The 26488-nt window shown below is 43.1% G+C and overlaps 1 protein-coding gene and 23 non-coding genes across 24 annotated transcripts; all 24 read right to left on the reverse strand.

The window, feature by feature from the left end:
* Positions 1-119: 119 nt before the first annotated feature.
* On the reverse strand, positions 120-5190 carry fdps (farnesyl diphosphate synthase (farnesyl pyrophosphate synthetase, dimethylallyltranstransferase, geranyltranstransferase)). Its single transcript, XM_012834923.3, has 10 exons — positions 5056-5190; positions 4376-4525; positions 3563-3703; positions 3144-3224; positions 2609-2731; positions 2344-2432; positions 2145-2217; positions 1962-2039; positions 1696-1830; positions 120-935 (listed from the first exon to the last, which is right to left on the reverse strand). Exons 1-10 carry the CDS (start codon positions 5077-5079, stop codon positions 735-737), a joined length of 1095 nt encoding a protein of 364 aa, XP_012690377.1. The 5' UTR covers positions 5080-5190; the 3' UTR covers positions 120-734.
* Positions 5191-8471: 3281 nt separating this feature from the next.
* On the reverse strand, positions 8472-8543 carry trnap-agg. Its single transcript has one exon. It is a non-coding gene; the product is annotated as a tRNA-Pro (tRNA).
* Positions 8544-10819: 2276 nt separating this feature from the next.
* On the reverse strand, positions 10820-10890 carry trnag-ccc. Its single transcript has one exon. It is a non-coding gene; the product is annotated as a tRNA-Gly (tRNA).
* Positions 10891-11200: 310 nt separating this feature from the next.
* Positions 11201-11271, reverse strand: trnag-ccc. The gene has a single exon. It is a non-coding gene; the product is annotated as a tRNA-Gly (tRNA).
* Positions 11272-11581: 310 nt separating this feature from the next.
* Positions 11582-11652, reverse strand: trnag-ccc. Its single transcript has one exon. It is a non-coding gene; the product is annotated as a tRNA-Gly (tRNA).
* A 311-nt stretch (positions 11653-11963) lies between these two features.
* trnag-ccc lies at positions 11964-12034 on the reverse strand. Its single transcript has one exon. It is a non-coding gene; the product is annotated as a tRNA-Gly (tRNA).
* A 310-nt stretch (positions 12035-12344) lies between these two features.
* Positions 12345-12415, reverse strand: trnag-ccc. The gene has a single exon. It is a non-coding gene; the product is annotated as a tRNA-Gly (tRNA).
* Positions 12416-12723: 308 nt separating this feature from the next.
* Positions 12724-12794, reverse strand: trnag-ccc. The gene has a single exon. It is a non-coding gene; the product is annotated as a tRNA-Gly (tRNA).
* Positions 12795-13104: 310 nt separating this feature from the next.
* On the reverse strand, positions 13105-13175 carry trnag-ccc. Its single transcript has one exon. It is a non-coding gene; the product is annotated as a tRNA-Gly (tRNA).
* A 308-nt stretch (positions 13176-13483) lies between these two features.
* trnag-ccc lies at positions 13484-13554 on the reverse strand. The gene has a single exon. It is a non-coding gene; the product is annotated as a tRNA-Gly (tRNA).
* Positions 13555-13862: 308 nt separating this feature from the next.
* On the reverse strand, positions 13863-13933 carry trnag-ccc. The gene has a single exon. It is a non-coding gene; the product is annotated as a tRNA-Gly (tRNA).
* A 309-nt stretch (positions 13934-14242) lies between these two features.
* Positions 14243-14314, reverse strand: trnag-ccc. Its single transcript has one exon. It is a non-coding gene; the product is annotated as a tRNA-Gly (tRNA).
* A 308-nt stretch (positions 14315-14622) lies between these two features.
* On the reverse strand, positions 14623-14693 carry trnag-ccc. The gene has a single exon. It is a non-coding gene; the product is annotated as a tRNA-Gly (tRNA).
* Positions 14694-15001: 308 nt separating this feature from the next.
* Positions 15002-15072, reverse strand: trnag-ccc. The gene has a single exon. It is a non-coding gene; the product is annotated as a tRNA-Gly (tRNA).
* A 310-nt stretch (positions 15073-15382) lies between these two features.
* On the reverse strand, positions 15383-15453 carry trnag-ccc. Its single transcript has one exon. It is a non-coding gene; the product is annotated as a tRNA-Gly (tRNA).
* A 7084-nt stretch (positions 15454-22537) lies between these two features.
* Positions 22538-22608, reverse strand: trnag-ccc. Its single transcript has one exon. It is a non-coding gene; the product is annotated as a tRNA-Gly (tRNA).
* Positions 22609-22916: 308 nt separating this feature from the next.
* Positions 22917-22987, reverse strand: trnag-ccc. Its single transcript has one exon. It is a non-coding gene; the product is annotated as a tRNA-Gly (tRNA).
* A 310-nt stretch (positions 22988-23297) lies between these two features.
* trnag-ccc lies at positions 23298-23368 on the reverse strand. The gene has a single exon. It is a non-coding gene; the product is annotated as a tRNA-Gly (tRNA).
* Positions 23369-23676: 308 nt separating this feature from the next.
* trnag-ccc lies at positions 23677-23747 on the reverse strand. The gene has a single exon. It is a non-coding gene; the product is annotated as a tRNA-Gly (tRNA).
* Positions 23748-24057: 310 nt separating this feature from the next.
* Positions 24058-24128, reverse strand: trnag-ccc. The gene has a single exon. It is a non-coding gene; the product is annotated as a tRNA-Gly (tRNA).
* A 1130-nt stretch (positions 24129-25258) lies between these two features.
* Positions 25259-25329, reverse strand: trnag-ccc. Its single transcript has one exon. It is a non-coding gene; the product is annotated as a tRNA-Gly (tRNA).
* A 310-nt stretch (positions 25330-25639) lies between these two features.
* On the reverse strand, positions 25640-25710 carry trnag-ccc. Its single transcript has one exon. It is a non-coding gene; the product is annotated as a tRNA-Gly (tRNA).
* A 320-nt stretch (positions 25711-26030) lies between these two features.
* trnag-ccc lies at positions 26031-26101 on the reverse strand. The gene has a single exon. It is a non-coding gene; the product is annotated as a tRNA-Gly (tRNA).
* A 310-nt stretch (positions 26102-26411) lies between these two features.
* trnag-ccc lies at positions 26412-26482 on the reverse strand. The gene has a single exon. It is a non-coding gene; the product is annotated as a tRNA-Gly (tRNA).
* Positions 26483-26488: the final 6 nt, after the last annotated feature.

The raw sequence follows: 26488 nt of genomic DNA on the forward strand, positions 1-26488 counted from the left end.
ATCTTTTATTATTCTGTTTGAAGCAGCAGGTTTGTTGCTTTAGCGGTCTTGCTCTGAGGTATTCATCTAAAGCCTGTTTTAAGTTACTGTTATTTTAGAGCCAATAAATTCAAGCAAAATGACCTTGTTTCTTTATTTAAAGCAGCATCTATGATTTACAGCAGTTTTTACAGAAAAGGCTGAGACACACACACAATGAAAACCATAGAGCCTTTTCTTTTTCTGCCAATTCATAATCCCATCACCAATTTATTACAAATTACATTAAACATGCTCAATTAAAATACAGTACCATTTTCTCGTTGGCAGAAGTCTAAAGCAACTTGAAAACCTGGCTCACCCCATTCATAACACAGAGAAATGCAAATATTTGCAAACTTTCACAACCATTATTTGACATACCATGATCTCACAGAGTGATTGGAAGGTACACTGCATAGCTTTCCCTCTTGTAGCTCACAGGTTCTCTGGATTCCATAGGACCCATTATACCGTATCTGGGTGGTTGGGACTAACATCTGCCCTTGCCCATACTAAAGCCCTGTTAGGTTTCCCTCATTCTATCAGTAACTCTTATAAGGTCTAGAAAACAAATAATGTCTATACAGATGTTTTAAGGTACTGATATTTTTTATCAACAGACATAATTAAAAATACCCCAGGCCTGTCATCTATGTTTGTCTGTTACCAACACCTACATCAGCCCTTCAAGCTAAATCCACCACAGCTTTCCTTCACTTGTTCCTTTTGTAGATCTTCTTTGCGAAGTTGAGGAAGACTGCGTGAGGAAGGTTTTGGGCGTGGCACTCGATGAGTTTCAGCAGACGCTGGTAGCTCTGCTCCTCGTACTCGTGGTACTGCATGGGCATCTCCAGCGTGTCGTACAGGGCCTTCACTCTCTCCACACTCACAGCATCGCTGTGCCCATAACACGCCTGGGGGAAAACATCGCAGACACACACAGGTTTAACATGGGGCGAACAATGGTGCAGTCCGCAACTCTAATAACATTTAGCAAATTGCTCCTCCCTGTCCACTAGCTGTCTGTTCTGTGTGTGCGCTCAAAAAAATCTCTGGTTTCCATAGACAGTCCTGGCTCTGTAACTAGGAAATAAACAAGTGGCTTGGATTCAGCCATACATCATTTCAGCCAATCACCACATTACTTCAGGGGCATAGAAGTGGAAGTTACTGCAGGGGCACGGGGTATAATTTGATTGACTGTTGAGCTCAAATATCAAAACCCTTTTCCCAGAATCGTAGACTACGCCTTTAAGGCAGTACTTCTGCTCTAATGCTGCCTCTATAAGCTCTGCTGAGGTCTTAATATGCTTGAATGTTACATTTGATTGAGCCCTATAACACCCCAATGATTGAAATAAAAAAACGAGGATAAATTAAACGATGAAATTATTTTAAAAATGATCGCTCGGCTCTTTCCTGTTCAATCAGAGTGATCTCCCTCACCGACAGGCTCGGCCGCCGATATTAGATGCTCAATCGGCTGAGAAGCCCCGACACACAGCAAAAACTAGGGCCACAGACACTCACCGAAGGCCCAACATTGTCCAACGGCCAACTGTTTACTTTGTGTGTCACGGGGCTTAAGAGGGAAGTGTCATGGTAAGAGCATGTGTCCGATGTAGTGATACGATTGCCTGCATTCATGTTTGTGGCCCTCAACATCCCCCTCACCTCCAGTTCTTTCCTCTGCTCCGGGGTCATGATCCCCAGAGCGGTCACCACCAGCCAGCTGCATTTGTTGTCCTGGATGTCAGTGCCAATCTTTCCTGTCACAGCAGGGTCACCATAGCAATCCAGATAGTCGTCCTAGTGACGGAAAACAAACCCACTTATCAGGTCATTCAGAAGAACCCACAAAAGCTGAGCAAATGTTTACATTTTGTACAGTATGTCAACTAGGTTCTGCACAGGGCCTAGTGATGTATATGGACCAGTACCTGAATCTGAAAGAACTCTCCCATCTCCAGTAAGATATGCTTAGCGTTGTTGTGTTCAACTTCATTTTCAATTCCAGCCTGTGGAACAAGGAAAATAATTTGAACTCTAACTTTATTGCAAAATGGGAGCAACATGTTTCCAAGTGAAATATACCAGTATAGTTGTGATCACACAAAACACACCATGTACATAGCTGCGGCCACAGGAAGGTAGAAAGAGTAGAATGCGGTCTTGTACTTCACTATGGCTTTATACCTAAAAAAGACAATGAAAAACCGTTATTTCAAGAAAGTAGCCCGTTTTTAAACTACTAACTACTCCCCACAGCAGAAACACACACACACACACACACACACACACACACACACACGACTTCCTCACCTCTCCACACTGAATCGGTTCAGGTCAACTTTATTAGGGGGAGCGGTCATCAGGTCCAACGTCTGGCCTAGTTCTGTCTGAAAGGAGGTCTAAAGGAACATAGAGTGTTACACTGGCATACTATAAACATGTCCTATTCACTGCATTAGCTGGGATGGCTCATGGTAAATGTTTATGCGGTCTCATACAACACACTTATAAGGACTTTTGGTTTGTGTGAGTACAGACGTGGAAATCAATGCATTCGTCTATGTGCGAGTCTCACCTCTGTGAAGAGCTCAAGCAAGTGAACATAGTAGGGCTGTCCTCTGCAGTGCCTGCGCAGAATACGATAGATAGCCCCCTCTAGAAGGAAAGCGTCATTGATGGCATCCATACCAATCCCCTCCTGATGACAAATCCATAAGCATAAATTAGAGGAACCCTTATCATATAAAACTTTAAACTAGTGGATTAATTGCACATCTATTTCACTATGCAAGTCTATTCTCTGCTTTCACTGATGATGTTCTATTTTTGGTTAATTCTTGACCTTAAACCAAAATTAGGTACTACTGGATAAAAAGTGTGGCTGAAAGGATTACACTTACACTGTTACAAAAGTGGCACTGGCAACTTCACTTTGTAGACCACACAAAATGAACCAATCTGCCATTATCATTTTATAATACAGTATTTATTATCACAAAGACTTAACACACTAAGCGTGCCTGTCAAGCTACCTTTCATGGCAAAAACCTCTGATCTGTCCCAAATGTGAGAACAAAGGTGTACTTCTAATAGGTATCCGACATGCTCACCCGCTTATACCAACAGGGCTGGCCTCTGCGGGTCTGTGAAGCGTCCATAATGTCATCTGCCACCAGGAAAAATGCCTGGAGCTAGAAGAGGAGGAAGCACATGGGACTGTGAAAGAGCAAAAAAAAAACACTTTGCCTGTGTGTATGCCCTTTGTGTGTGTGTGTGTGTGTGTGTGTGTGTGTGTGTGTGTGTGTGTGAGTGAGAGAGAGAGAGAAAAAGAGAGAGATATTGGGAGTGTATGAGAATGAGAGAAAAAAAAGTACTAGGAGCACAGAAGAGTGCATGGGTATGAGACTGCATCAATGACGGATGGCCTCCCAACATTTTGTCTACACTTGCACTAGGCAAAAGGTGATGCAATCATCTTTCTACTGCTTTTATAGATTTGTAGATTTTGCTTTGATGTTTCCATCCTCACCAGTTCAATACACCACCCCACCAACACTGCACGCTGAACATCATCATGGGAGAGTTTGGCAGGAGGGACCAGTTCTCGCAAGGAACAAACTACAGACAGACCTCGGTTCCTTTTGCCTCCTGGTGCATTGTAGATCAGCACCTGATATTGAGAGATAGAGGATGATCAGATGAGACACACTCTGATGTAAGCAGGTTCACACTGCAGCTTTAAGTGTCTTAGTATAAATTAATTTAATGTAGCCAAGGATATATTTCTGTATTGAATTTGAATTCACAGCCATTCTAAATATCATTATTAATACATAAAAGGCTTTATATGCTTCTTACACACATAATTCTTCAGACACTGACCGCATGTCAATAAATTGGCATAAAGCCAAAACTAAAATGCAACTAAGCCTTTTTCATATAGTTCCTGGTAAACTACTGGGATAACCTTTTAGGCAACGCTAGTGATTCTTCACTATTCATTCAGCTACATTCAGGAACATTTCCCTCTTGCGCCTTTTCACACACGCCATAGCAATGCTGGAATAGATGGGGCAAGGGACAATCCAGCAGGTGAATTTACGTGCTTGTTCCTGCTTTCATTCACAACACAGCCATACAGACATTTTCCCTGTAATGTTACTAGGTCTTGAGGTGGGAAATTGAGGTTACAGATTTACATGAACATCACCCACATGAAAGTCTCCACCCCACCCCATGTTCAGGAACATTTCATGGATAGACTGCATGTGTGAAACACACTTAACAAAGAGTGCTTATGACATGAAGCCCACTGGTTTGTTCTGGTAAGATGGCCACTTACCTCTCGGAGTCTGTTGAGTGCATCGGTAAGGACAGGATCGGTGATGTCATCCTCTGTGAGCTCGGACACCAGCTCCTTAAACTGTCTTTCGAAGAGCTGGACGTCTGTCATGCCCTGATGGTGGACGCCGTTACTACATTTGCCGTCTCCCTGTAGAGAGACAAAGACGCATTCAGACTTGTTTTAACGTTAGGTTTCAAGGAAAAGTTCGTCGCCACCGGCATGTCACCTTGGCATAGGTGTATTCATTGCTGCAAGACCAAGACGTTACTGTAACAGTTTTAGCCAAGTGGTAAGTCAATGTTAGGGAAAACAGGAACCTAGAACTGTTTCTTGCAATCAAATGTTATCCAACACTACCTGAAGTTAAGTGTTTACTAAATAGAGTCGAATGCAATCGAGAAACCTCGCCGTCCGACAAATCTTAACGAACGTGCGTTAAGTGAAGCGAGTTAAGTCTATTTATGGATAGAGTACATGACTGAAGCATTCAGACTAAAGAACTGCCAAAGATCTAATGTTATTAATGTTATGACTGGTAAGTAGCCTGCAAAGTTGGTAGCCAAACTGTCAGGGACTAGCTCGCTACTCAATGTGACATTGGGTAAGTACATTCGGCAAAGTTCAGCTAATGTACACTACCATCATGCAATGAGCATTGAATTAAATCATCCCCTTACCATGGTGCCCTTGATCGCCGCCATCGAGAGTAATCGTTCGTATTGCTGTACAACTGCCTACTGTGATGCTGTTATTGTACCTGTCATGCAATCTGTGCGACAGCCCACATGAGAAAGTGTCTTCTTAGGATTGTAGTTTCCGCTCTCAATTTCTAACACTTTATGGGAGTACCCTTAAACTACAAGTTCCACAAACAAGCCTGTGGCTCGCAGAGGCGTGCCACAAAAAGCTTCATATGACATTGCAGGTTATCATTGGACAACGCCATCGAACGAGGATTGGCTTCAGGATTTTCTACCAATGCAGACTCTCTGGAGGTGGAGCTTACATCAGGGGACCATCGGACTGCATCTCTGGCTCAGAGGTCACAGCCAGAGACGATAACACTGAGACAACTATAGCATATTCTAAATCACAGTAACTAATATTTATATTAAATAAGAATGTGTGTATTGAATTGAAAAAAATAAATTGCATTTACACTTAAAATGCAGCCTTATTTATTATCATACACAAATGACTAAATAACAGTTATAGTCATACACCATAGGACTACATCCACAGCATTCACAGTATTTCAGCCAAATTTGATTTGTTATATTGCATAGGCCCTTTAATACATATTTTGCAACTATATGCTATAGGGTATACAAAGGGACAATCAATCACCTGTGATTAAAGACCCAAACCATGTTCCTGTAACCATCCATATGAGTATTCTGAATAGATTGTCTTATTTATGTAGGCCTAAGTATAGCTGTAATGCAGACCAGATGCTGGAGAAATCAAAAGACACTTCTCTTTCAAACTTCAGCTTCACACCAAACACTTTTCCTGCCTTCAGAGCTCTTAATACTGTTAAGATGGTTCACTTTGGTGGCCCGGTCACTGACACTGACGGACATAGAGAAACATAGGAACATGGAAGTGGGGGTGCGGGAAGTTCAGTCTCGGGTCTCATGCGTCAATCGCAAAAGGGGGAAAAGGCATGCATGCTACGTGAGTCAGATTGTCGAAGTTGGAGCGAGGTAGCTTCGTCTTGCTGGCCGTCTGCAGAGATGCCACTGCTGGGCTGGTTGAGCGTATGTTGCGGCCAGAATTCATTCCTAGTTCGCATTCTGTTAGGCTAATATTAAACTGTCTTGCTTTGTAGTTTAGCCCAAGTGTAATTCATTCACAGTTTGCATGAGATCAGCCATGGTATGTGCAGTTGAGTACTTGTGTATGGTTTTATAAGTATTTCAATTTCTCTTTGAAATTACTTTTCTTTGCAAAGGTTTTCAACAGAACCTTCTGAACTTAAAAAAAAACTTAGCTGTGGTCAGCTAAGACCTTTTCCAAGTTTGGACAGAAGCTGAAGCAAATTTCCCTTGATAACTTTACAATATAATGGCATTATGGCAAATGTAGTGTAAAAGGCAAAAAAAAGGCTATTTGAGATATGACTATGTGTGCAATATGGCTATAAAGCCAGCCTTCATTCTGAAGTGGTCTTGTTCAAGTAAGCTAAAATGCAAGACAAAGCAAGCAACAAGGAAACTGGTAAAATGTCAAAAAGAAAATCAAATGTGTTGAATTTTTCAAACCAGTAGGTCAGCCTACAGGGCAGGCCAAAGTCGCTTCAGCAGGGTGGCTTTAATAGTTTGTTTTTTAAGGGGGCATGGATGGATTGAGGGATGTTGTGCATATAAGTATTTATAGACAACGTATTTATTATGTTTTATGTAGTCTTCAGTATATAAATAAATATACAATAACTGTATTTATTAACAAAACTAATGTATTTATTTATTATTATGTATGTATTCACAATGAATTCATTCAAAATCACTTATTTATTATTATAACAACAACTAACTATTGCAATAACTTATTATTTATTCATGACATTTTTCATATCTAATCATTCATATGAACATCACAGAAACAGTTGATGTAAGCCTTGCACAGGTATCAGGATATGCATTATTATTTAAAACTACTGTCTTGTAGTATTGTATATGTAGGTGGCTGACTTGGCTGCCCTAAGTGTTTTCTTAGATGGGGTTTATTTCGCATGACAAGAGAGAGCACCAAGGGCTGTTGTTCAAACTTGTTCTATTCTCTGTAACAAATTTTTTAACCATACTGAAAGTCCTCTCTGAGGAGGCATTGCTATGTGGAATGCAAAGTAATGCCTTCATCAGCCTAGCCAGCTGACTGAAGCGCTCATCTTTCCCTACAAGGCCACATAATCTGGCTCAAAAGGAAAACGAGATGTTGTTTTTGGTGACTAACATTTGGGTGATAACATTTGCCATTTCCAGTTCGGCCTGCAGCAGTTGCGCTTGTTCGGTCTGTCCCTTAGACCATTTGATATTGCCTATGTGGCCTTTTGTGCCTCGGCAGCACGGATAGGTTTTTGAGACTTGACATGTTGACGGACATAATTACCGCCATCTTTACCTATGTTGAAATCAATACGACAAGCTTTGCAAAAAGTATGACGATTATCAAGATGACCGTTCGATATGCATGGAAACTTCTCTGTCCAACTAGACTTAAATTTACAAACATATTACCACAAATGGTACAGTGTTTTTATTGTGTAAGACATGATTGCGTTTGATCTGGCAACTTTAGAACACTGGACAAACATTTTGATTTGATTATTAATAAAAATACGTTTGAACCTCGTAAAATACGCGAGATTACAGGGGAAAACAGGAGAGTATGTCGGCCCTAACTCCATTTTCTCAAAATGAAATAATCTACAGACAGAGGGGGAACGAATTGAAGGGACTAACAACGAGCGTTCCGTGACTTGTCTTTTCTCTCCTGAACCGCAGGAACAGCACCGAGACCGAGACCTCCTGATTTCCTGCCTATGCCTCTCTGATATGAAACATTTTGTCATACTACTAAAGATACTTTGTAAACATCTAACTCAGTTTTTTTTATAGGTAGATGTACAGGCTACCTTCTGAAATTAATTGAGCCTAAAGCTTTGGGTCGGCTCATTCATAGCACAGTCTCAACACTTTATGGGCAGCGTTTTCCAGGGTGGGGCACCCCGATAGGAATGATAACGGTGACACAGGTGTCCACCATAGGTGGTCTATGTGGTAAAGTACAATGTTCCAATGTCCCTGTGTAGAAAGTTACTAAACTACAAATACTTATAATAATATTGTCAGATTGCAGATACTGTATCATGGTATTAGGTAAGTCATCTTACATTTTGTATTCCATACAACTAGATTTTCCTGAACAGGCATTTCCAACACAGTCCACTCCTTTCAACTTCATTGATCCGCGATTGACTTGAGTATAATCAGAGGTATGTGTGTATGGGAATGCATGCCGCTGGTTTTACCCCCAAGAACGCCACCGGATTTCTTTGAACCCCGATCTTAGTGTGAGTTCAAACAAAACAGGGCTCGTCCGGGATTTGAACCCGGGACCTCTCGCACCCTAAGCGAGAATCATACCCCTAGACCAACGAGCCAGCCTATGAGCAAGGGGGTTTAAAGCCGCTAGGCGAGTCATGCTTGTATTGTAAAATACTTTTTTTGTTTGGCATTTAATCACAGTCGTTTCTCCGCCCTCTAGTGGTCTTCCTACTTCAAAGACTCACTATTCACTTTACCAAAAAGTAAATGGTAACTCTGAGACAGACCCAATCAATACAAAAATGTCCAGTTATTTCATTCAAGCATGATCTTTCAGAGATATTCTTTTACAATTGGAAACATTACAATAAATAAAAGAAAAACTTAAAAATACTATTTATAATATTCAATTGTATTCACTTTCAGTGTCATATTGTTACTTTAGTGACTGTGATACCTGGCTAATTATGGCAAAAAAGTAATAAAAAGTAATGCCAGTAATTAAAAAAAAGTTGATGTAGTTAATGTGACAGCAAAAATCATAGTTTATCAGACTATTGTTATAGTATTGTGGGATTAATAGAGTACAATGAAGTAAGGTAGTAGCAGTGCGATAAATGAATATTTTTACGTACATTTAAAATACTTGTCGTAATTTTTTTTATTAGTATCATCCATCTTCTCCCACTCGGCAATATCCCTCGAATTCACAGTGTTCACTTTCACTGTTATGCTGATGACACTCAGCTTTCCATATCTACCTGGCCAGTGCCTCTCTTTCTCCCGGCACGCTGTATTCATGACATCAACTTGTGGATGACTCATAATGATCTGGTATGCTTGGAAGATGATCCAAGTTTATTTTGCTTCGACGCACAGTGAGGAAGATGGTAAGAGAGGCAAAGAAATTCCACTGTTGGGGAGTTACAGAAAGAACTAACACCTTGCTGTCACCAAGCCTCCAAAGCAGACGCCATCTCCAAGGCAACAGATTATTGATTACTGTCCATGCCTTTCACCTTTTTTCGTGGCCCAAAGTAGTGTGAACACACAAATAAAAACTGGTCATCCTTATGGTACTGGTTCGACTCCAGCGCAGAGAAGAAAAATGCTTTTTAGCTTTCTGTCCACGTGTCAAAGCCAACCACTAGATCACCAGGGAGACACGTGGATTGTCCTTTAGGGGAGCGGAGGACTGTGTGTGGGGTCCTCTTCTGTCGCGGGTTGAACTACGGCTCGAAGTAGACAATGCTTTTTGGCTGTCGTGATGTCCACGTGTCAAGGCCAACAGTGGACAAAAGCTGCACTCCCTGACTGGGAATCGAACTGCGGCGGTGAGAGCCAGCTGCCAAAGGAACCGCAGAGGAAATGTTGGAAATAACAGCAAATCACGATCACAAAGCGCCTTTGACCGCTCAGCCATCCTGACTGCGTGAAGAGCACACTTTGAGAAGGAGCACACAAGAACAGGCCTATCTTGGCCCGTTGCGGAATCTGCGGCCCTACGGAATGCTCTCAGTGAGATGAGTCCGGTAGCGCTGGAATGGTCGTTCTATCTCCAAGCAGTCCAAAGTAATGCAAGTTTAAAATATGAATGGTAGTCCACGAGAAACGTATCGTTATCGTATGATACCACTCCACTACTGGTGAATGAACCTCTCTGTCCAACCACTCGCAAGGAAAATCATGTCAAGTAGGGGAGGATTAGAGCAATTGAAAAGCTCGAGACAGCAATAATGATTTGCTGTGATTATTAAGAATGGAGCATTGAATCGCGCATTACCTTGTAATGTCATTATATTCCAGAGTCTGTCTTTTTTAAGAATTCTACATAGTCTAGGGGTGAACATTTGGAGAGGTATTTTCAAGTGTGCATATTTTTTATGAAATGTGACATAGAATATATAGTATACATAGAAGTTGCACCAGCCGGGAATGTTGTATGATACCACTACACAACCTCTTCAACCCTTGTTTTTTTAAAAGACACTTAGCCATGGGTCCACCTGTGAATCGATGCCGGGTCACAAGAATGGAGATCTTGTATGATACCACTACACTACTAGTGCATGTAACTTTCTCTGGAAAATGGCTTTCCAAACAATTGCAAGGAAACCGAATGTCAAGTAGGGGAGAATTACAGCAATTGAAAAGCTCAAGACAGCAATAATGGTTTTGCTCTGATTTTTGACACAGGAACATTGAATCATTCATAATTGTGGGAAGAAATGTACCTGTCAAATAACCAGCTGACGACATGATAATCCTGACTGTCTCTTCCAGGAATTCCACGTGGTATATGGATGAACCTTTGAAGATGTATGCTGAAGCGTACATAACCTTTAGGAAATGAAATGTGACGTAGACATTGCAATTGCATTAATTAAAGATCTGCACTAGCCGGGAATCGAACACGGGTCACAAGAATGGGAATCTTGTATGATACCACTACACTACTAGTGCATGTAACTTTCTCTGGAAAATGGCATTGCAAACAATTGCAAGGAAACCGAATGTCAAGTAGGGGAGAATTACAGCAATTGAAAAGCTCAAGACAGCAATAATGGTTTTGCTCTGATTTTTGACACAGGAATATTGAATCATTCATAACCGTGGGAAGAAATGTACCTCTATCATAACATGCTGACGACATGACATTCCTGACTCTGTCTCTTCCAGGAATTCCATGTGGTATATGGATGAACCTTTGAAGATGTATGCTGAACCTTTTGGAAATGTGACGTAGACATTGCAGTTGCATTAATTAAAGATCTGCACTAGCCGGGAATTGAACCCGGGTCACAAGAATGGGAATCTTGTATGATACCACTACACTACTAGTGCATGTAACTTTCTCTGGAAAATGGCTTTCCAAACAATTGCAAGGAATCCGAATGTCAAGTAGACGAGAATTACAGCAATTGAAAAGCTCAAGACAGCAATAATGGTTTTGCTCTGATTTTTGACACAGGAACATTGAATCATTCATAATTGTGGGAAGAAATGTACCTGTCAAATAACCAGCTGACGACATGATAATCCTGACTCTGTCTCTTCCAGGAATTCCACGTGGTATATGGATGAACCTTTGAAGATGTATGCTGAACCTTTTGGAAATGTGACGTGGACATTGCAGTTGCATTAATTAAAGATCTGCACTAGCCGGGAATCGAACCCGGGTCACAAGAATGGGAATCTTGTATGATACCACTACACTACTAGTGCATGTAACTTTCTCTGGAAAATGGCTTTCCAAACAATTGCAAGGAAACCGAATGTCAAGTAGGGGAGAATTACAGCAATTGAAAAGCTCAAGACAGCAATAATTGGTTTTTCTCAGATTTTTGACACAGGAACATTGAATCATTCATAACCGTGGGAAGAAATGTACCTCTATCATAACATGCTGACGACATGACATTCCTGACTCTGTCTCTTCCAGGAATTCCACGTGGTATATGGATGAACCTTTGAAGATGTATGCTGAACCTTTTGGAAATGTGACGTGGACATTGCAGTTGCATTAATTAAAGATCTGCACTAGCCGGGAATCGAACCCAGGTCACAAGAATGGGAATCTTGTATGATACCACTACACTACTAGTGCATGTAACTTTCTCTGGAAAATGGCTTTCCAAACAATTGCAAGGAATCCGAATGTCAAGTAGACGAGAATTACAGCAATTGAAAAGCTCAAGACAGCAATAATGGTTTTTCTCTGATTTTTGACACAGGAACATTGAATCATTCATAACCGTGGGAAGAAATGTACCTCTATCATAACATGCTGAGGACATGACATTCCTGACTCTGTCTCTTCCAGGAATTCCACGTGGTATATGGATGAACCTTTGAAGATGTATGCTGAACCTTTTGGAAATGTGACGTAGACATTGCAGTTGCATTAATTAAAGATCTGCACTAGCCGGGAATCAAACCCGGGTCATAAAAATGGGAATCTTGTATGATACCACTACACTACTAGTGCATGTAACTTTCTCTGGAAAATGGCTTTCCAAACAATTGCAAGGAAACCGAATGTCAAGTAGGGGAGAATTACAGCAATTGAAAAGCTCAAGACAGCAATAATGGTTTTGCTCTGATTTTTGACACAGGAACATTGAATCATTCATAATTGTGGGAAGAAATGTACCTCTCAAATAACCAGCTGACGACATGATAATCCTGACTGTCTCTTCCAGGAATTCCACATGGTATATGGATGAATCTTTGAAGATGTATGCTGAACCTTTTGGAAATGTGACGTGGACATTGCAGTTGCATTAATTAAAGATCTGCACTAGCCGGGAATCGAACCCGGGTCACAAGAATGGGAATCTTGTATGATACCACTACACTACTAGTGCATGTAACTTTCTCTGGAAAATGGCTTTCCAAACAATTGCAAGGAAACCGAATGTCAAGTAGGGGAGAATTACAGCAATTGAAAAGCTCATGACAGCAATAATGGTTTTTCTCTGATTTTTGACAAAGGAACATTGAATCATTCATAACCGTGGGAAGAAATGTACCTCTATCATAACATGCTGACGACATGACATTCCTGACTCTGTCTCTTCCAGGAATTCCACGTGGTATATGGATGAACCTTTGAAGATGTATGCTGAACCTTTTGGAAATGTGACGTGGACATTGCAGTTGCATTAATTAAAGATCTGCACTAGCCGGGAATCGAAACCCGGGCACAAGAATGGGAATCTTGTATGATACCACTACACTACTAGTGCATGTAACTTTCTCTGGAAAATGGCTTTCCAAACAATTGCAAGGAAACCGAATGTCAAGTAGGCGAGAATTACAGCAATTGAAAAGCTCAAGACAGCAATAATGGTTTTGCTCTGATTTTTGACACAGGAACATTGAATCATTCATAATTGTGGGAAGAAATGTACCTCTCAAATAACCAGCTGACGACATGATAATCCTGACTGTCTCTTCCAGGAATTCCACGTGGTATATGGATGAACCTTTGAAGATGTATGCTGAACCTTTTGGAAATGTGACGTGGACATTGCAGTTGCATTAATTAAAGATCTGCACTAGCCGGGAATCGAACCCGGGTCACAAGAATGGGAATCTTGTATGATACCACTACACTACTAGTGCATGTAACTTTCTCTGGAAAATGGCTTTCCAAACAATTGCAAGGAAACCGAATGTCAAGTAGGGGAGAATTACAGCAATTGAAAAGCTCAAGACAGCAATAATGGTTTTGCTCTGATTTTTGACACAGGAACATTGAATCATTCATAATTGTGGGAAGAAATGTACCTCTCAAATAACCAGCTGACGACATGATAATCCTGACTGTCTCTTCCAGGAATTCCACGTGGTATATGGATGAACCTTTGAAGATGTATGCTGAACCTTTTGGAAATGTGACGTGGACATTGCAGTTGCATTAATTAAAGATCTGCACTAGCCGGGAATCGAACCCGGGTCACAAGAATGGGAATCTTGTATGATACCACTACACTACTAGTGCATGTAACTTTCTCTGGAAAATGGCTTTCCAAACAATTGCAAGGAAACCGAATGTCAAGTAGGGGAGAATTACAGCAATTGAAAAGCTCAAGACAGCAATAATGGTTTTTCTCTGATTTTTGACACAGGAACATTGAATCATTCATAACGTGGGAAGAAATGTACCTCTATCATAACATGCTGACGACATGACATTCCTGACTCTGTCTCTTCCAGGAATTCCACGTGGTATATGGATGAACCTTTGAAGATGTATGCTGAACCTTTTGGAAATGTGACGTGGACATTGCAGTTGCATTAATTAAAGATCTGCACTAGCCGGGAATCGAACCCAGGGTCACAAGAATGGGAATCTTGTATGATACCACTACACTACTAGTGCATGTAACTTTCTCTGGAAAATGGCTTTCCAAACAATTGCAAGGAATCCGAATGTCAAGTAGACGAGAATTACAGCAATTGAAAAGCTCAAGACAGCAATAATGGTTTTTCTCTGATTTTTGACACAGGAACATTGAATCATTCATAATTGTGGGAAGAAATGTACCTCTCAAATAACCAGCTGACGACATGATAATCCTGACTGTCTCTTCCAGGAATTCCACGTGGTATATGGATGAACCTTTGAAGATGTATGCTGAACCTTTTGGAAATGTGACGTAGACATTGCAGTTGCATTAATTAAAGATCTGCACTAGCCGGGAATCGAACCCGGGTCACAAGAATGGGAATCTTGTATGATACCACTACACTACTAGTGCATGTAACTTTCTCTGGAAAATGGCTTTCCAAACAATTGCAAGGAAACCGAATGTCAAGTAGGGGAGAATTACAGCAATTGAAAAGCTCAAGACAGCAATAATGGTTTTGCTCTGATTTTTGACACAGGAACATTGAATCATTCATAATTGTGGGAAGAAATGTACCTCTCAAATAACCAGCTGACGACATGATAATCCTGACTGTCTCTTCCAGGAATTCCACGTGGTATATGGATGAACCTTTGAAGATGTATGCTGAACCTTTTGGAAATGTGACGTGGACATTGCAGTTGCATTAATTAAAGATCTGCACTAGCCGGGAATCGAACCCGGGTCACAAGAATGGGAATCTTGTATGATACCACTACACTACTAGTGCATGTAACTTTCTCTGGAAAATGGCTTTCCAAACAATTGCAAGGAAACCGAATGTCAAGTAGGGGAGAATTACAGCAATTGAAAAGCTCAAGACAGCAATAATGGTTTTTCTCTGATTTTTGACACAGGAACATTGAATCATTCATAACCGTGGGAAGAAATGTACCTCTATCATAACATGCTGACGACATGACATTCCTGACTCTGTCTCTTCCAGGAATTCCACGTGGTATATGGATGAACCTTTGAAGATGTATGCTGAACCTTTTGGAAATGTGACGTGGACATTGCAGTTGCATTAATTAAAGATCTGCACTAGCCGGGAATCGAACCCAGGTCACAAGAATGGGAATCTTGTATGATACCACTACACTACTAGTGCATGTAACTTTCTCTGGAAAATGGCTTTCCAAACAATTGCAAGGAAACCGAATGTCAAGTAGACGAGAATTACAGCAATTGAAAAGCTCAAGACAGCAATAATGGTTTTGCTCTGATTTTTGACACAGGAACATTGAATCATTCATAACCGTGGGAAGAAATGTACCTCTATCATAACATGCTGACGCCATGACATTCCTGACTCGGTCTCTTCCAGGAATTCCACGTGGTATATGGATGAACCTTTGAAAATGTATGTAACACCAGGTTCTCGGATCAACCAGTGGTAAAGCACCAAAGAAGAGTCACAGAGTCAGTCAATAAGTTAACAATTTATTAAGATGACCATTGGGCACACAAAGGGGAGTTGGGGGATAACTGCTCTACTTTCAGGGGCTAAGACACACTAGGAGCTCACAGCAAGGTGCATACACTACAAATCAACAGTTGCAAAGTTTAAAGTGAGTTAGAATCTCAACCATGACACAAATCACCACACAGCAACCCGAAAAGCCTAAAAAGCAAGCAGCTAACCCCCTAGCTACAGCCAGTGGCCGTAGATGGTTATGGCAATAAAATGATTTAAAAGCTTTGTTTCTTTATTAAGTTTATTCCCAAGACTTAGATTAAAAATAGGGCTATTCAATGCCTGATCTTTAAAAACACCAAGCTGACCGCTGGCTGAGCACTTAAAGTAGTAGATGGCGTAAACAAACTCAAAAGAAATAGACTCCAACAGTACAATCATCATGCCAAACAATTCCACTGCCACATGCAAACAACATCACATGACCATCAAACTAAATAAACTGCACGCCATCTACCTTACCCCCGTGCACAAAGGAGACCAAGAAAACCAAGAGTGAGTGGATTGTTTGCAGACAGTTTTTATATGGCAGTCTTCTTCCACTCTCCTCATTACTTCCTGCACTTCCTGCTTAAACGCGTTGGCTCCCCCGCTGTATTGGTCCCGGTATTACACCCTCATCAGTCCATCCTCTTACACCCCCCACCACTTTTCTCCAGCCCTCAAGCCTCGCTGTATCGCTGTGGTGGGATGCCCTTAGTGGTGCGGTGTGATGTCCGCGGTTCCCGGAGCTCGGGGATCACAGGATCTTCCCCAGATGGCGTTGTGATGGATGGCTGTGGTGGGCCGGTGGGTGGCTGTAGTTGTGGTGGGCCGGTGGGTGGCTGTAGTTGTGGTGGCCCGGTGGGTGTGGTGGCCCAAGTCGACCAAGGGGTCAACCATCTGGTTGGCGGAACATCCCAGAGTTGATGGTCCGGGTTCTTCGGATTCAGCAGCAGCTTCCCCTTCCTACGCAGGTGCCTGCAAAACCAGAGGACAAGGCCGAAGCAACTTCCGATGCAACACCCTTTCCTTCCCTCCCCCCTTTTCAGGTGTAACCACATAAACTGGAATATCAGGATTTAACCACAACATATGGAATATTATGCCAGAAGTTAGCCAGTTTACCTTGTCCCTTAGGACCAACATTACGCACCAAAACCCTTTCTCCTATCATTAAGGGCCCTAGGAGGCCTTGGTTATCATGTTGCCTCTTTTGGTGCTGTCCTGCCCCTGCATCAACTCACCCGCTCTCTTGTAGGCATAGTACAGGCGCTCGTGATGTCTCTTCACCCATTCTTCCACAGTGTTCCGTTCATCCAATGGACCACCCATCATGACATCCACTGGGACCCTGGCATGTCTTCCGAACATGAGGTATGAAGGTGTGTAACCTGTCGAGCTGTGGATAGTGTTGTTATAAGCATGAAGCATCTCGGATAGATAGTCAGCCCACCTGTTCTTTTTCTCATCCACTAGAGTACCCAGCATGCCCAAGAGAGTGCGGTTGAATCGTTCTGTGAGGCCGTTACCTTCCGGATGGTAAGGGGTAGTATGACTCTTTTTACAGCCATATAAATCACAGAGCTGCCTTACTACCTTTGCTTCAAAGTTTGGACCTTGATCAGCATGGAAGCGGCTGGACAGCCAAAGTTCTGGATGACCTGCTGCCACATCACTCTCACTGTTGTTGCAGCGGTCTGATCTCGGGTGGCTGCAGCCCATGCAAACTTGGTAAAATGGTCTGTTAGGACCAAGATGTTTTGGGCTCCCCCTACTGATGCTTCTAGCGACAGAAAGTCCATGGTGATCAACTCAAGGGGGTATGAGGCTCTAATGGGAGTGAGGCCCACCGCAGATGTACTAGGCCTTTTTCTAAGGGTGCACTGTTGACATTCTGAGCACCACTTCTGAATATCTGCCGACATGTGGGCCCAGTAATAACTGGCCTGCAGTGTTTTCAGAGTCTTTTCTGCCGCAAAGTGCCCCATGTTATCATGACCACTAGTAAAGGCCTCTTTCTGTTGATTCTGGGGGAGCACCAGCTGGGAGCGCCGCGTATTAGGGTCTTGGGTCTGCCGGTACAGCACTCCCTCTCGCAGTTGTAACCGGGGCATCTCCCTCATCAGCCTCAGGACTTGAGGATTCTCTCGTTGCGTTCAGCTGCCTTAAGGGGTCGCTTGGTCTGAAAGAAGAACAGCACACGTGAGATCACAGAGTCTGCTGCTGCAGTTCAGCCCACCTTGCTGTTGACCAGCTCTGCCCTATCCAGGACCCTTTAGCAGAGGAGGATTGCCTTGCGCTGGCAATGAGCTGCATCAAAAACCCCTGCAAGGCACGCCTGCACCACCTCAACAGTCACCTCTTGGAACCCAGGGATCTCCACGCCATCCTCTCCTTCCTGTGTCATTGCAGCACCTACTGGATAACGGGAGAGAGCATCAGCGTTCCCATTAGATTTGCCCTGAACGATGTTTGACTTGAAAGTTATAGCTTGCTAGCCGGGCTACCCAGCGCTGCTCCACAGACCCCAATCGAGCTGTCCCAAGATGTGCAAGGGGATTATTGTCAGTATAGACTGTGAAGTCAGACCCGAGCAGGTATTCATGAAACTTTTCAGTTATAGCACCATTTGAGTGCTAGCAGCTCTAGTTTAAAATGAACTATAGTTGGCATCATTGCGCTCTGCACCCTGGAGCCCTCTGCTGGCATAAGCAATTACTTTCTTCTTGGCCCTCTTGAACTTGAGAGAGTACTGCTCCTAACCCTGAGGCTTGCATCGGTGTAAAGCAGGAAGGGTAGTGTGAAGTCAGCAAAACTCAAAATTGGAGGCCTGGGTTAGGCCGTGTTTCAGGGATACAAAGGCAGCTTCACATTCCTCTGTCCAATTCCAAGCAGGGCCAGAGGTTCTTGCTTTAGATTTTTTAGTTGGACGCCCCCGCAGAAGTTTGTGCAGAGGTAAAGCCCTGTGGGAGAACCCTTCGACAAACCTGCGATATACCCTGCCAGGCCTAAGAATGCTCGCAGCTCGGTTGGAGAGGTTGGCACTTTCCAATGTTGGACAGCTGTCACTTTGTCCGGGTCCGGAGCTATACCCGCTTCTAACACTATGTGGCCCAAGTAGTGGACGCTGCTTTGGAGGAGCTTGCATTTACCTGGCTTCAGCTTTAATCCCTGATTGGATAGGTGAGAAAAGACAAAGTCAAGTCGGTCCAGATGTGTGTCAAAGTCAGCAGCAAAGACAATTACATCATCCAAATATATTAGTAGCGATTGATAATTGTACTCCCCTAAACAACTTTCCATCAACCGCTGAAAAGTAGCAGGTGCATTACACAAATCAAATGGCATCCGTTGGAATTCAAATAGTCCCATTGGGGTTGTGAAGGCAGTTTTTTTCTATGTCCTTGTCATCTACTTTGACTTGCAATAGCCGGCAGCAAGGTCTAAGGTAGAATACCAACAGGCTTTCTTCAAACTGGTTAAGCTTCCTCAACCCGTGCAGAGGGTATGAATCTTTCCTTTGTCACTTGATTCAATTGCCTATAATCCACACAAAAGCGGGATGGAGCCATCTTTCTTCCGCACTAGGACAATTGGGGAAGACCATGGACTGGAACTTGCCTGACGACATCAGCCTCCAACATCTGCTTTAGCAAGGCCCTGAACCTCACCGTATAGGTTTGGGGGAATCTGTCGGTACCGCTGCCTGATGGGGGCTGCATCACCTGTTGGAATTTGGTGCAAGATGGTATCTGTACAGCCATAATCTTCATCATGCTTCGAAAAGACAGACTGATGCTTGTCTAACAATGCTGCCAATTTCGTCCTCTCTTCCGCTGACAATGCAACCCCTTCAAGGTCAAATGCAGGTGGGGGGATGGCCTCCGTGTGCCTCTGTGCTGTCCCTGTTACTGTCACATTGGTTTCAATCTGGGCCTCAACTGTATTCCCCCGCACTACTTGCAGCTCAGGGCCATCATCATACACTTCACAGGAGTCTAAAGCCAGCAGTTCACCCAATCTTTGGTACGGATACACCACCAGTGGAGAGTTACTGATGTTGCGTACACGCACCGGCATTCTTCCGCTCTTGATAGTCACCAGGGCACGGGCCACCAGAAGTCCGTCTCGCGTGGGCAGAGGCTCCATTAGGGCTTCATGACTTCGGCCAGAAGGACCCCTCCTGGCTCGGCAATTCAGGAGCAGTTCACGGTTGCCTGGCACAGTGACAGGGCGCCGGCCGGCCAGGCGTGCATAGCCTACGAATCCCTCCGGGGAAACGAAGTCCTGCTCCCTCTGGCAGATGTGCATGGCTTTTTGCCACATGACCTTGCCCAGTTCGTTCATGGATGGTTGTCTCTTCATTTTACAGGGAGCTGTGTCCTGGAACAAAACTTGCCATATTTGCTTAATTACATTCATGCCCACTAGCCCCGGCACATTTATACAGCCATCCTTAACAACAATTACCCCCACATTTGATAGGGTTACCCCCGCTACATCCATTTGTAGGGCTACATACCCCAGATATGGAATCTCTTTCCCATTGGCAGCCCTCAACTTTAGCCAGGAGGTGGGATCTTTCAGGTGCTGGCCATGCTTCCCAAAATGCGTCTCGAACCACTCCTGACGCATCATGGACACCTGGGAGCCGGTATCTAGGAGGCAGGAGACCTCTATTCCATCCATGGACACCTGGATCATGGGGCACTCCCCCACAAGACCGGAACGGGGCAGAGTGGAGAGCGAATCAGGTGCTGGCTGGGGCATAGTGGCGTGTGCCTCATGGACCGTGTGGGGCAATGCTGGGGGTGGCTTAAACATCACTTGTGTCAGGGTGGAGTGTGACTTACATATGGACTGTGGCAATGTAGAACGTGGATCCTTTACCATTGGGCCTGCCGTTTGATCCACAACAGCAGGGCAAACTAGTTTAACTGGCCCTGGGGGTTCTGTTGGGAGTACTGGGCGTTTTGGCTGGGGCAGTGCCGAGCAATGTGGCCAGGAACTCTGCAGTTATAGCAGATGGGGCGTCCTTGTTCATCATACTCACAGGGTCTCGAGTGGGGTCCTGTCCTTTGATGCCTAGGGCTTGGCGAATAACTTCACTCTCAAACCTCACTTTCTGGATCTCATCCCTGATACCCTGCAGGAGAGACTGAGACAGACTGCTCACCTGGGTTTCGACTTCTTTGGCCAGCTCAGTTTTTAATTCTGCTTTGAGCCTTTGTAGAGCGTCTTCCCAGGGTTGTTTGGTTGGGGCTGCTTTCACCATCCCACAACAGGCTTGGCCATCTTCCTCCAGTCCGCACGCAATATTGCCTCCTTTTTGACATCTAAAAATGTAAGTGTATTATCCAACGTCACCTTCATTCTTAGGTCTCTCCTCAGGCCATCATCATATAGCCCTGCCAGGAACTGGTCTTGCATCAGCACCTCTGGGTTCCGGATGTTTTTCGGTGTCTTTTATCATCATCTTCTGCCAGCATTCCTGGAGGCGAAGTGCAAAAACCCTCTCACTTTCTGCAGCCTGTTGCCTACAATTGAAGAAAAGAGAGCGAGCGACAGAAGCAGGGGCCGTACGGGCATACAACTCTTCTAGCTTTTTGAACACCTTCTCCACTGTATTTCTTTCCCCTTCAGGCAAAATTGCCATCTCCCGCTTTGCTTCCTCCTCTAAGGAATTGACAACCCAGTCCAACTGACTATCTGCTGGGATGGCATACATTCTAAACCACATCTGTACATCATTTTCCCACTGTTTAAAAGTCACTTCATTTTCCCCTCTCCCCCCAGAGAATCTAGAACAAGGCATCATTAATGGTACAAAAGAAGGCATTGAAAAAGCTCTTGGTCTCCGCTCTCCTTCATTCTGATTTATGGACATCTTCAATGGGCTAAACCACTTGTGTTGATCCTGCCGACTACGCCAGATGTAACACCAGGTTCTCGGATCAACCAGTGGTAAAGCACCAAAGAAGAGTCACAGAGTCAGTCAATAAGTTAACAATTTATTAAGATGACCATTGGGCACACAAAGGGGAGTTGGGGGATAACTGCTCTACTTTCAGGGGCTAAGACACACTAGCTCACAGCAAGGTGCATACACTACAAATCAACAGTTGCAAAGTTTAAAGTGAGTTAGAATCTCAACCATGACACAAATCACACACAGCAACCCGAAAAGCCTAAAAGCAAGCAGCTAACCCCCCTAGCTACAGCCAGTGGCCCGTAGATGGTTATGGCAATAAATAGATTAAAAGCTTTGTTCTTTATTAAGTTAATTCCCAAGACTTAGATTAAAAATAGGGCTATCAATGCTGATCTTAAAACACCAAGCTGACCGCTGGCTGAGCCACTTAAAAGTAGTAGATGGCGTAAACAAACTCAAAAGAAATAGACTCCAACAGTACAATCATCATGCCAAACAATTCCACTGCCACATGCAAACAACAATCACATGACCGTCAAACTAAATAAACTGCACGCCATCTACCTCACCCCCGTGCACAAAGGAGACCAAGAAAACCAAGAGGGAGTGGATTGTTTGCAGACAGTTTTTATATGGCAGTCTTCTTCCACTCTCCTCATTACTTCCTGCACTTCCTGCTTAAACGCGTTGGCTCCTCCGCTGTATTGGTCCCGGTATTACACCCTCATCAGTCCATCCTCTTACATGTATGCTGAACCTTTTGGAAATGTGACGTAGACATTGCAGTTGCATTAATTAAAGATCTGCACTAGCCGGGAATCGAACCCGGGTCACAAGAATGGGAATCTTGTATGATACCACTACACTACTAGTGCATGTAACTTTCTCTGGAAAATGGCTTTCCAAACAATTGCAAGGAAACCGAATGTCAAGTAGGGGAGAATTACAGCAATTGAAAAGCTCAAGACAGCAATAATGGTTTTGCTCTGATTTTTGACACAGGAACATTGAATCATTCATAATTGTGGGAAGAAATGTACCTCTCAAATAACCAGCTGACGACATGATAATCCTGACTGTCTCTTCCAGGAATTCCACGTGGTATATGGATGAACCTTTGAAGATGTATGCTGAACATTTTGGAAATGTGACGTGGACATTGCAGTTGCATTAATTAAAGATCTGCACTAGCCGGGAATCGAACCCGGGTCACAAGAATGGGAATCTTGTATGATAGCACTACACTACTAGTGCATGTAACTTTCTCTGGAAAATGGCTTTCCAAACAATTGCAAGGAAACCGAATGTCAAGTAGGGGAGAATTACAGCAATTGAAAAGCTCATGACAGCAATAATGGTTTTTCTCTGATTTTTGACACAGGAACATTGAATCATTCATAACCGTGGGAAGAAATGTACCTCTATCATAACATGCTGACGACATGACATTCCTGACTCTGTCTCTTCCAGGAATTCCACGTGGTATATGGATGAACCTTTGAAGATGTATGCTGAACCTTTTGGAAATGTGACGTGGACATTGCAGTTGCATTAATTAAAGATCTGCACTAGCCGGGAATCGAACCCGGGTCACAAGAATGGGAATCTTGTATGATACCACTACACTACTAGTGCATGTAACTTTCTCTGGAAAATGGCTTTCCAAACAATTGCAAGGAAACCGAATGTCAAGTAGGGGAGAATTACAGCAATTGAAAAGCTCAAGACAGCAATAATGGTTTTGCTCTGATTTTTGACACAGGAACATTGAATCATTCATAATTGTGGGAAGAAATGTACCTCTCAAATAACCAGCTGACAACATGATAATCCTGACTGTCTCTTCCAGGAATTCCACGTGGTATATGGATGAACCTTTGAAGATGTATGCTGAACCTTTTGGAAATCTGACGTAGACATTGCAGTTGCATTAATTAAAGATCTGCACTAGCTGGGAATCGAACCCCGGTCACAAGAATGGGAATCTTGTATGATACCACTACACTACTAGTGCATGTAACTTTCTCTGGAAAATGGCTTTCCAAACAATTGCAAGGAAACCGAATGTCAAGTAGGGGAGAATTACAGCAATTGAAAAAATCAAGACAGCAATAATGGTTTTTCTCTGATTTTTGACACAGGAACATTGAATCATTCATAACCGTTGGAAGAAATGTACCTCTATCATAACATGCTGACGATATGACATTCCTGACTCTGTCTCTTCCAGGAATTCCACGTGGTATATGGATGAACCTTTGAAGATGTATGCTGAACCTTTTGGAAATGTGACGTGGACATTGCAGTTGCATTAATTAAAGATCTGCACTAGCCGGGAATTGAAAACGGGTCACAAGAATGGGAATCTTGTATGATACCACTACACTACTAGTGCATGTAGCTTTCTGTGGAAAATGGCTTTCCAAACAATTGCAAGGAAACCGAATGTCAAGTAGGGGAGAATTACAGCAATTGAAAAGCTCAAGACAGCAATAATGTTTTTTCTCTGATTTTTGACGCAGGAACATTGAATCATTCATAATTGTGAACTTCTACCGCTGCACCATTGAGAGCATCCTCACCAACTGCATCTCAGTCTGGTATGGCAGCTGCTCTGTGGCAGACCGCAAAACTCTCCAGAGGGTAGTGAAAACTGCCCAACGCATCACTGGTTCCCCGCTCCCCTCCATCGAGGCTGTCCAGCGCAAAAGATGTCTGCGGAAAGCGCGCAGCATCGAGAAGGACAGCTCCCATCTCAACCACAGACTGTTTGCCCTCCTCCCCTCAGGGAGGCGCTACAGGGTCCTCCGTTCCCGGACCAGCAGGCTCAGGAACAGCTTCTTCCCTGCGGCTGTCACCCTGCTGAACTCTGCATCACGGTGACCCCCCCTGGCTACCCCCTCACATTCCTTCCTACAGTGACTGTATTCCCCCCTCTACCCTGGCCTGACTGCCACACACCTCCCCCAGCCACTGAACATTTGCACTAAAACTGTTCATTTGTTTATATCTATTTATTTAAAATTGTTGTCCATATCCATATTCACTGTACTTATATCTTATGTCTCCTACCTCATTTATAACTTCTACTGCCACTTTCACCTGTACTTCACCTGCACTTTACATACTGTATATCTATATCATATATCTATATCACATCTGCACTAACCACCACTATTGCTGCTTACTGTTCATATTACTTATGTCTCATACCATACTGTATATATTCTATTTATCTTTTTATATTACCACTTTGCACATACTCTGCACTCTTCTGATTTTGCACTTCTGGTTAGATGCTAACTGCATTTCGTTACCTCAGTACTTGTACTCTGTGCAATGACAATAAAGTTGAATATAATCTAATCTAATCTAAATGTACCTCTCAAATATCCAGCTGACGACATGATAATCCTGACTGTCTCTTCCAGGAATTCCACGTGGTATATGGATGAACCTCTGAAGATGTATGCTGAACCTTTTGGAAATGTGACGTAGACATTGCAGTTGCATTAATTAAAGATCTGCACTAGTCAGGAATCTAACCCGGGTCACAAGAATGGGAATCTTGTATGATACCACTACACTACTAGCGCATGTAACTTTCTCTGGAAAATGGCTTTCCAAACAATTGCAAGGAAACCGTATGTCAAGTAGGGGAGAATTACAGCAATTGAAAAGCTCAAGACAGCAATAATGGTTTTTCTCTGATTTTTGACACAGGAACATTGAATCCTTCATAACCATGGGAAGAAATGTACCTCTATCATAAGATGCTGACGAAATGACATTCCTGACTCTGTCTCTTCCAGGAATTCCACGTGGTATATGGATGAACCTTTGAAGATGTATGCTGAACCTTTTGGAAATGTGACGTAGACATTGCAGTTGCATTAATTAAAGATCTGCACTAGCCGGGAATCAAACCCGGGTCACAAGAATGGGAATCTTGTATGATACCACTACACTACTAGTGCATGTAACTTTCTCTGGAAAATGGCTTTCCAAACAATTGCAAGGAAACCGAATGTCAAGTAGGGGAGAATTACAGCAATTGAAAAGCTCAAGACAGCAATAATGGTTTTGCTCTGATTTTTGACACAGGAACATTGAATCATTCATAACCGTGGGAAGAAATGTACCTCTATCATAACATGCTGACGACATGACATTCCTGACTCTGTCTCTTCCAGGAATTCCACGTGGTATATGGATGAACCTTTGAAGATGTATGCTGAAGCGTACATAACCTTTTGGAAATGTGACGTAGACATTGCAGTTGCATTAATTAAAGATCTGCACTAGCCGGGAATCGAACCCGGGTCACAAGAATGGGAATCTTGTATGATACCACTACACTACTAGTGCATGTAACTTTCTCTGGAAAATGGCTTTCCAAACAATTGCAAGGAAACCGAATGTCAAGTAGGGGAGAATTACAGCAATTGAAAAGCTCAAGACAACAATAATGGTTTTGCTCTGATTTTTGACACAGGAACATTGAATCCTTCATAACCGTGGGAAGAAATGTACCTCTATCATAACATGCTGACGACATGACATTCCTGACTCTGTCTCTTCCAGGAATTCCACGTGGTATATGGATGAACCTTTGAAGATGTATGCTGAACCTTTTGGAAATGTGACGTGGACATTGCAGTTGCATTAATTAAAGATCTGCACTAGCCGGGAATCGAACCCGGGTCACAAGAATGGGAATCTTGTATGATACCACTACACTACTAGTGCATGTAA

The sequence above is a fragment of the Clupea harengus genome, chromosome 11 (genome assembly GCF_900700415.2).
Source record: "Clupea harengus chromosome 11, Ch_v2.0.2, whole genome shotgun sequence".
NCBI lineage: Eukaryota > Metazoa > Chordata > Actinopteri > Clupeiformes > Clupeidae > Clupea > Clupea harengus.